The sequence below is a fragment of the Lathyrus oleraceus genome, chromosome 5 (genome assembly GCF_024323335.1).
Source record: "Lathyrus oleraceus cultivar Zhongwan6 chromosome 5, CAAS_Psat_ZW6_1.0, whole genome shotgun sequence".
Classification (NCBI taxonomy): domain Eukaryota; kingdom Viridiplantae; phylum Streptophyta; class Magnoliopsida; order Fabales; family Fabaceae; genus Lathyrus; species Lathyrus oleraceus.
This window is the reverse complement of record NC_066583.1, coordinates 121339269-121349084: the sequence shown is the minus strand read 5'-3', so window position 1 is coordinate 121349084 and position 9816 is coordinate 121339269. Positions and strand designations below refer to the sequence as shown.

Here is a 9816-nt window from a genome sequence, read left to right as displayed (position 1 = left end):
GATTGAGAAAGGAAGAGTTTGTGGTGAATGTCAGATTGGAAAGTAGACAAAGATGTCACATCAGAAGATCAAACATGACACCACATCTAGAGTGTTGGAACTTCTCCACATGGACTTGATGGGACCTATGCAGGTGGAAAGTCTTTGTGGGAAAAGGTATGCTTATGTTGTGGTGGACGACTTCTCCAGATATACCTGGGTGAATTTTATAAGGGAAAAATCTGATGTGTTTGATGTGTTCAAAGATCTTTGCCAAAGACTTCAAAGAGAAAGAGAGAGTCATGTTATCAGAAGCAGAAGTGATCATGGGAAAGAATTTGAGAACAGTAAATTTGTTGAATGTTGTTCATCTGAAGGGATTGGTCATGAGTTCTCTTCTCCCATTACCCCTCAGCAAAATGGTGTGGTGGAAAGGAAAAATAGAACTCTCCAAGAATCTGCTAGAGCTATGATTCATGCTAAGAAGTTGCCTTACCACTTTTGGGTCGAAGCTATGAACACGACCTGTTATGTTCACAACAGAGTAACATTGAGAAAAGGGACTTCAACCACTTTATATGAAGTCTGGAAGGGAAGAAGACCTACTGTCAAATACTTCTATGTGTTTGGTAGTAAATGCTATATCCTGGCTGATCGTGAACAAAGAAGGAAAATGGACCCCAAGAGTGATGAAGGAATATTTCTGGGCTACTCAACAAACAGTATAGCCTTTAGAGTGTTTAATTCTAGAACAAAAGTTATGATGGAGTCTATCAATGTTGTTGTTGATGATTAAGAGACTGATGTCACAGACGATGTTGAAACATTTTTTAATGATGCCCCAACTGACCTCCTGGACAAAAGTAGTGAGAGTGGGGCCACTCAAGCTGAACCTGAAGCTGATAAAGTTAATAAGGGACCCTCTATCAGAATTCAGAAGGATCATCCTAAAGATCTCATTATAGGAGACCCAAATAAAGGGGTCACCAATAGATCAAGGGAATTGATCTCACATGCCTGTTTTGTGTCAAAGATTGAGCCTAAGAATGTTAAAGAAGCCTTAACTGATGAATTCTGGATCAATGCCATGCAGGAAGAGTTAGGCCAATTCAAGAGAAATGAAGTATGGGAATTGGTTCCAAGACCCAAAGGAATAAATGTTATTGGAACAAAGTGGGTTTACAAGAATAAATCTGATGAAAAAGGTGTAATTACTAGAAATAAAGCAAGATTGGTAGCACAAGGATACACTCAAGTTGAAGGAGTTGACTTTGATGAAACATTTACTCCTGGAGTCCATTAGATTATTGCTAGGAGTGGTATGTATTCTGAAGTTTAAACTGTTCCAAATGGATGTGAAAAGTGCCTTCTTAAATGGCTACTTGAATGAGGAAGTATATGTTGAACAACCAAAGGGATTCATAGACCCAAATCTTCCAAAGCATGTGTATAAGTTGAGGAAAGCTCTTTATGGGTTGAAACAAGCTCCTAGAGCTTGGTATGAGAGGCTCACAGTGTTTCTCATTGACAATGGATACAGAAAGGGAGGCATTGATAAGACTTTATTTGTCAAAGATGAAGGATGAAAGCTCATGGTTGCTCAGATCTATGTGGATGATATTGTGTTTGGTGGGATGTCAAGTAAGATGGTTCAACATTTTGTTGAGCAAATGCAGTCTGAATTTGAAATGAGCCTTGTTGGAGAATTAACCTATTTTCTTGGCCTGCAAGTCAAGCAGATGGAAGATTCTATCTTTCTATCTCAAAGTAAATATGCCAAAAATATTGTTAAGAAGTTTGGCATGGAGAATGCAAGCCACAAGAGGACACCTTCTCCTACTCATCTGAAAGTGACTAAAGATGAAAATGGTGTCAGTGTGGATCAAAGTCTCTACAGAAGCATGATAGGGAGTCTGCTATATCTCACAGCAAGCAAACCTGACATTGCTTTTGCTGTAGGTGTATGTGCTAGATATCAAGCTGAACCAAAGATGAGCCATATAAACCAAGTGAAAAGGATCCTGAAATATGTCAATGGCACTAGTGACTATGGGATGTTATACACTCATGGATCTGAATCTGTGTTGTCTGGATATTGTGATGTTGATTGGGCTGGAAGTGTTGATGATAGGAAAAGCACATCAGAAGGATGCTTCTTCTTGGGGAACAATTTAATATCATGGTTTAGTAAGAAGCAAAATTGTGTGTCTCTGTCTACTGCTGAATCTGAATACATAGCAGCTGGAAGTAGTTATTCTCAACTGGTGTGGATGAAACAAATGCTGACTGAATACAATGTCACACAAGATGTCATGACATTGTACTGTGACAACCTGAGTGCTATAAACATCTCAAAGAATCCTATTCAGCACAACAGGACAAAACATATTGATATCTGTCATCATTTTATTAGAGAACTCGTGGAGGATAAGATCGTAGCCTTAGAGCATGTTGCTACTAAGATGCAATTAGCTGATATTTTTACAAAGGCCTTGGATGCAAATCAGTTTGAAGTCCTGAGAGGAAAATTAGGGCTTTGCATTTATGAAGACTTGTAGCAATTAAGATGTCGTGGGAAAAGTAAGCAAATTAGTGTCTATGTGGCTAAAATAAAGCGCCCTCATTATGGTAAATCATCACCTAGTTTTGGAAATACCATCTATTACGTCTTCACACGCTAACCCCCACAACCTCGCTACCTACTCCAACTCTTCCATCTTCCTGCTCCTTCCTCACACACCTCTGCTAGGGCAACTGCATTTTTTTCATAAAAACTCCAAAATGTCACAACATCAAAATACTTCTGCTTCAAAAACTACTAAGTCTACTCAAAAGGTTAGCGCTCCTTCCGTGGACATTCCCAATGATGAGATTCTGGATGTGGTTCCTCTATCAGTTATTCCCTGCGAGGCTCTTGATTTGAACCATCCCATGGATCCCTCAGCTTCTGCATGCCCCAATCAAGGTAACATCTCTAGTATCCCTTCTGGCTTAACTCATGCCACTAACTCTAAGGAAGATATACACCACACTGATCGTGTCATAAGAAACCTAGTCACTAGAATCCTTAATGAAGGACATTCTATGAAGGGAGTCTCTACTCCCCTGTCTAAAATGTACCCCTCTCCTGAGGTTGAACAACATAGTGAGAAGGATGACGATTCCTCCAGTTCTGAGAAGGACATGGCTGTTGAAGGTTTGTGCTCTCTAGGGCAAACTGTGTCTGGTAAAGGAAAATCTGTGGCATCTAAAACTGCCAATGCTTCCCACTCTGAGAAGCATGATGATACAAACGATGTGATTGACCTAGAGGATGATAGGTATGATGATCAAGAGGATATCTTACTTCATCATTTAAAGCCAAGTGTGGCTAAACGCATGAAGACTCGAAAAGGAAGATTTGTGGCTGAACTTATGTCAGCTAGAAAAACTAAGAAGACTGCTAGTATTGGTCTCTCCAAATCTTGGAGCAAGGTTGAAGTGAAGAAGAGGAAGGTTAGAGAAGATTCTGAATCTGAAGAGGATGTTGAGGAAGATGTCCCTGACATCTCTCCTGTGAAGAAAACCACCGTGAGGAAGTCTCTTGTTAAAGTTGATGCTGTGCATTTGGATAATATCTCTTTCCATCTTGAGGATGGAGTTGCCAAATGGAAATTTGTGATTCAAAGAAGGGTGGTTGTGGAAAGGGAGTTGGGAAAGGATGTTGCTGAAGTCAAGGAGGTCATGGACCTGATAAAGGCTGTTGGGTTGTTGAAGACTGTGGTTGGGTTCTCTCAGTGCTATGAGGGTTTAGTTAAGGAATTCATTGTAAACATTCCTAAGGATATTGCTGATAAGAACAACAAGGAATTTTGCAAGGTGTTTGTGAGAGGTAAGTGTATCACATTCTCTCCCACTGTTATTAACAATTTTCTGGGAAGAAAAGTTGAGGGTGCAGGTGAATTGGAAGCTACAGACAATGAGGTCTGTAGAGAGATTACAACTAGGCAGGTGAAAGGTTGGCCTGTTAAAAAGCATCTTTCTGCTGGGAAGTTGACTGTCAAGTATGTTATATTGCATAAATAGGAACTGCAAATTGGATGCCTACCAACCATATTTCCACCATTGCTAATACCTTTGGAAGGTTTATTTTTGCTGTTGCAACCAAAATGAATTTTGACTATGATAGATTTATGTTTGAGCAAATCATCAAGCATGCTTCTACTAATGCAGTTAAGCTGCCTATTGCTTTTCCCTCTATGATCTGTGGGATTATCCTGAAACAACACCCTGGTATTCTGAGTTCTAATGACTTACCTAGTAGAAGAAAACCTGCTCTGTCTGTGCATTATAAATTATTTGAAGGAAGTCATGTCGAGGACATTGTCATGACATCTGCCATGAAAAAGCCAGCCTCAAAAGTTGGAACAATTGTTGAGCTTAAGGAGACTTGTAAAGAGCTGGGTGAAGGGATAAGGGTAGCAACAGCTAGGAAATAATCGTTGGAAGCCTTGATTGCAAGCTTGGAGCAAGCTGAAGGTGAAAATATTGAACATGTTGTAAGACTCCAATTTTGACCCTAAGATCCCTCATGCAATTCCATCATAAGCATTAGCATTGGGATCATACCTTGGTATCCTCCTTACCCCTTTTCATTGGGTTAGTTTTAGGAGAGATCACCAAGCACTTTGAGATTATATCATTCTTGTATATTATCATTTCACTAACCAAAATACCAAAAAAATATGTCTTTGTATCTATCTAACTCTTTTGTAGGTAGGGCGTGATCTCATGGATTCATTGATCACATCTAGGGTTTGAGACCCTCATGAACAAAGAGCACAACCAAGAATTGATTCAATAATGGTTATGATCATCATATATGAGTCCCAATTATTCCTACATGTTATATTGATCAAGTTTTATTCAAGAGTTTGAGGGTGATTTGCCTTGGAAACCCTGGTTTGACTTGGTATCTTGAGTAACTTCTCCAACAAGCTATCTCACCAATTGATCAAATTTCTCAAGGGACAATTCAAAATTAATCATCTTATGTATATATGATCTACCATGAGTCAAGAAAGTCAAGAGAATTGGAAATTAGCAAGTTGGTTGATAGTGGTTGGCCAGATGGATTCATCTAATTAAAACTGGGTCTCCCTAGATCCTATCTCCTACAATTTTCACCATATGAAAATGATTACAAGAGAAAACTTACTCTAAATGACATTTCAAACAACTTTCATGTTGAGACCTAGAGCTAGTTTTGCTTGTAAAATCATTTTCTATGTTGAAACATTATAGGTCATTTTGTCTAAACCCTAATTTGAAAGTCAACTTCCTAATGCCATAACTTGCTCAATTTTTATGAGATGAAAGATTTCCAAGTTGCACAGTCAAATTCAATGTGTCTACTTTAACTTTTATGTTTGGAGTGGGAGATAATTCAACTTCTTTGAACATGTGATATGAGGCTACATTATAGGTCACTTTTGACCTATACCATTGATCAAGTGATTTTTCCAAACGTCAAAAATGCATAACTCTATCATTTCAAATCCAAATGACATGAAATTTGGGACCATTTTGAAGGTATTTGAGATAGATACAACTTTGGTGAAGACACTGTTCTCATTTGAAGCTCCTATAAAAAGTTAAGCAAGGTGGAATATTGAGATATATGGCTTGACACTTAGAAAATTTTTTATATGTCAAATTTTTCCAAACTTCCATCTCAAATATCTCTAAGTTCCATGCTCCAAATGAAAAAGTGCCCAACATCAAACTTGTTCCTCTTGCTCTCACCTTTCCAAAGAGTTGAAATTCATGCATTTTGGATAAGGAATGCATAGGCTGCGCATGGCTTAAACATGCTGATATCATTTGGCATAGATCAATCTTCAAGTGACAATGCACATGTACCTTGTAATCCAATCCATCTCCAAAGCATATGATCATTCATTTGGACTTTCAAACCATCATTCCATGGGCCTATGCGTGCCCATGCAGCTTTGCATCATCAATTTACCAAATTTGGAAAGTGAAAAGAGTGTGCAAATATCATCCAATTCTCCTATAAATTGAAGCCCTTATGCTCAGGATTCACACACACCTTACGCCAGCTTTGAATCCCCATTGCAAACCCTTCATTCTAAGAGGGTAACCCTGATAAATTCATTTGAATTTGAGCTTGAATCTCCACTATTTTGGAATTCAATTCTCCAGGAGTCCATTGCTTCTAAGCCTTTCCATTCTCTTCCTGCAAGCAATTGAAGTGAAGCCAAGCACGATTCAGATCAAGATCTAGCAAGCTCAGACCTCGATTGAAGGTAATTTGCAGAAAATTTAAACTCTTCGATTCTCCTTGTTTCTTGCTCAATTCCATTGATTCTTGTGTTGTCTGAAGTCCTACCAATGTAGGCAAGAAGAATGAGCTGCTTTGAGGCCAAACTGAAGCAACTCAGATCATGAACCTCATTTTTCAATTCCATATATCTCTCAATATAGTTGGAATTGGATGAATTGGAGGTGATATTCGTGCTCAGTGATGTTTTCTCTTTAAAATCATGTCCCTGTTTGGATTTTTGGTGATGGTTCATGTTGACCAGTCCGATGAAACTCACCAGAGAAGATGTTGAATGTAATTTTAAGTGTCGGGTTTTTGTTATCGTCTCCACAGGGATTGTGAGATATCACCGCCTTTCGATAGTTGTTTTAATTCTTAGCTTAAGGTAACAATGGGGTTTTGGTGTTTGTCACGGCATCTTGCATAAAAGTGTAATAAAATGCGGTAAAAGTTTTGGTTTGAATATTTGAGAAATATTGCCAAAGTTAGGGTTCGACGATCACTTTGCATGTATATGTTCGATCAACAAAAATTATAAACTCCTTTAGATGATAAACTATTTCACAAAGTCCTCCCAATGTGTTTATCTCTAACACACATTGTGAGTTTTCCCATTTTGATCCATTGTTTATCTCTAACACAATCTATCAAAATGACAACTTTTTGGTTCAACCTTATGGTGAACAAAATCATTCATTACTATCTCTAGCTAACAAACAAGATTGGATGAAAACCTAGGTTAAGAGTTGGTAAACATCTCTCGATCATAAACCAACACAAAGAGTTTTCAATAAGAACAAAGTTTTCACCATATATTCACCATTAAAGAGTTTACAAATGAAGATCCTTACATTTACACACAAAGCTAATGATCATCTACATCTAACCTTGACAAAATGAAGGACTTAGCTACTCATTTTCATGGTAGCTTGTTCAACAAGTTTCGGAAGAAGGTTGATCAACATCCGAGTCGAATAATCAAGATTGGATAGAAATCCACCTTCTTTTGTGAAAGATTGTTAAGAGATGAAGAGAAATGGTTTCTAGGTCACAAAAGATCCTTAGAGCAATGCTGGAAAATATCTAAAAAAGTACAAAAGTATGGAAGGTAAGGTATGGTTCCAAAAAGTATCCCTTGCTACTTATAGAGCTGCTATTGAGCTGTCATGCTCGCTAGGCGAGCAGAATGGCTCGCCTAGCGAGCCCCTAAATGAGGCACCTGAGGCACCTGCGCCCAGAGAAACAACCATTGCCAGACTGTCATGTTCGCTGAGCGAACAAAACCTTCGCTAGGCGAAGGTCACGCTTCACCCTTCGCTCCAGCGAGCTTGAGAGGTTTTGCTACTGGAATGCTCGCCGGGAGCTCGCTAAAGGCTCGCCTAGCGAGTGAGTGCTGGCTGCGCTTTTCACCAAGTCTGGACGTGTTCGCCACACACCTTGCTGGAAGCTCGCCTAGCGAGTGTGGTGATGTTTGCCACTGTAAAATACTGGAGCTTTTCGCTGGGCTCTCGCTGGACGCTCGCCTAGCGAGTCCTTCGCCACAACCCTCCCCAGCGAGCAAGCTGATGAATGCTTGTTTTATTTGATCCCTTTGCCAAATTTCTTGTGTCTTTATTTTCTATTATTTCATGCCTACTTCCTGCACAATAACACACAAATCAAAGGTACCAAGATCGTTTATCATTGTATTGCATTTCATCTAAAACAAAGGTGGTTTCGAACACTTTAGCAAGGAAATGGAGTGAAAGATACCCATATTTGATAGCTCAAATAAGTACTTTTGGGTATCTAACAGAAGACAACCGGAGTTATGGCTCCGGTGATGATGTGTCTTGAGTCTGAGCCATGGGATCCAACTTCCACGTTTTAATCATAGTCGTTTCTTGTAAATACCATGTTTGCCACGCAGTTGACTAGGACATTGGTGGAACGCGTGTATTGGACTTTCACCAAAAAAATTCAAATATTTTTATCTTTCATATTCTGAATTAAAATTATTTTTTGGATCATTATTAATATTTTTTATGAATTAATTGATTTTTCATTTGTTTTTAATTGTTTAAAAATATTTTTAAGTGTCCAAAACTTATGAAATTTTTTATCCAAGGTCCTTTGACCTTGTTTGACCTATGATAAATCACATGGCCATTTATTTGGTGTTTTGATATGATTTTAGAATTTGGACAAAACATATTTTATTTTAATGCATTATTTTAATATTTTTAATTGAATAAATGCCATTTTAATTGTGTTGACCATTTCTATTGACTTAATTGAGTTTCTTATTTGTTGTTGGGCCTTGGTCAAGGTTGATTTGACTTTGTCAAGTTAATATTATTGGATTTAGGGGATTGATGGAATGTACATTCCATCTCCCAAAATGAATGAATAATATTAATTTGATAAAAGTCCTCCTTTTACCAATTTGTGATCTCATTCATCCCTTTCCCTCTTCATATAATTCCCCTTCTTCATCCATTTATTTTCAATTGGCCAATGACATCTCAAAGTCCTAAGGCTAATTGATTGAAAGATTAACATGAGTATGGATGAGATTAGGCCACATCTTTTGCATATTTTTGTGTGTGGTATGTTTAATGAGCATAGTTCTTAATACTATTGTCTCCAACATGCATTAACACCAAAAGTCTATTGCCCGGCCTCAAATAGTTGTGACTTCTACATAAGTCCAATTACGATTGCTTAACATAGCGCTAAATTTGTGACACAAGGCATAAACATTCTAGTTAGTGAGATTGTAAGTCTCCCCTCTTCCATGGTATTGTGTGGAAACTTGGCCTTATTTCCTTCCTTTGGAAGATGTTTTGGTTCAAGGATCCATGCTTGTGGCAATTGGGTTGAGTGTTCTCCAAAGAATGTCTTGAAATCAGAAGCAAAACAAAACTAACCACTAACTTACTAACTATTAACTTTTAATTCCAAGTCTTTACTTTTATGCAATTTACTTTTAGCATTTTATTATCATTTGCCATTATACATATCATTCTAATTGTTTATGTTAATGTAATTTCCACTTTGTCCACTTGGACCATATTGTGTGATATACTTTGTTGATTTGCTTGTTTGTGTGGTCTTTGACCATTAATGTACATAATAATAACATAAACCCTAAAAGACTTTTGAATGGACTGTTGGTTTGATCTTGCCCAATTAGACTTAGGACTTAGGCAACATTCCTTTACTAATGGACTTGGCCAATGCCAATTTGTTGAAGAACCAAGAACTTGCAATTTGAATTCATCTGATACATCATTCAAGATCTCTCCAGTTCATCTGCCACATTGATCATTATTAAGTTGTTATGTTGAACCTGTGACTTGTGGAATTTATCTGCTACATGGGTTATTCTGAAGAAGATCATTGAAGTGGATAAGCTTGGATGAGGCCATCTTTATTTGATGCCTTTGCTCTTCAAGACTGATATAATTTTGCATTTGTGTGTTGCTTGATTCTAAAAAGTCTAAGGGAATTCTGGGTTTCTAGCTATTGAC

The 9816-nt window shown here is 37.9% G+C and overlaps 1 protein-coding gene across 1 annotated transcript; it reads left to right on the top strand.

The window, feature by feature from the left end:
• Positions 1 to 3093: 3093 nt before the first annotated feature.
• On the top strand, positions 3094 to 4457 carry LOC127079151 (uncharacterized). Its single transcript, XM_051019571.1, has 3 exons — positions 3094 to 3453; positions 3757 to 4022; positions 4148 to 4457. The coding sequence occupies exons 1-3, from the start codon at positions 3094 to 3096 to the stop codon at positions 4455 to 4457; spliced, it is 936 nt and encodes a 311-aa protein (XP_050875528.1).
• Positions 4458 to 9816: the final 5359 nt, after the last annotated feature.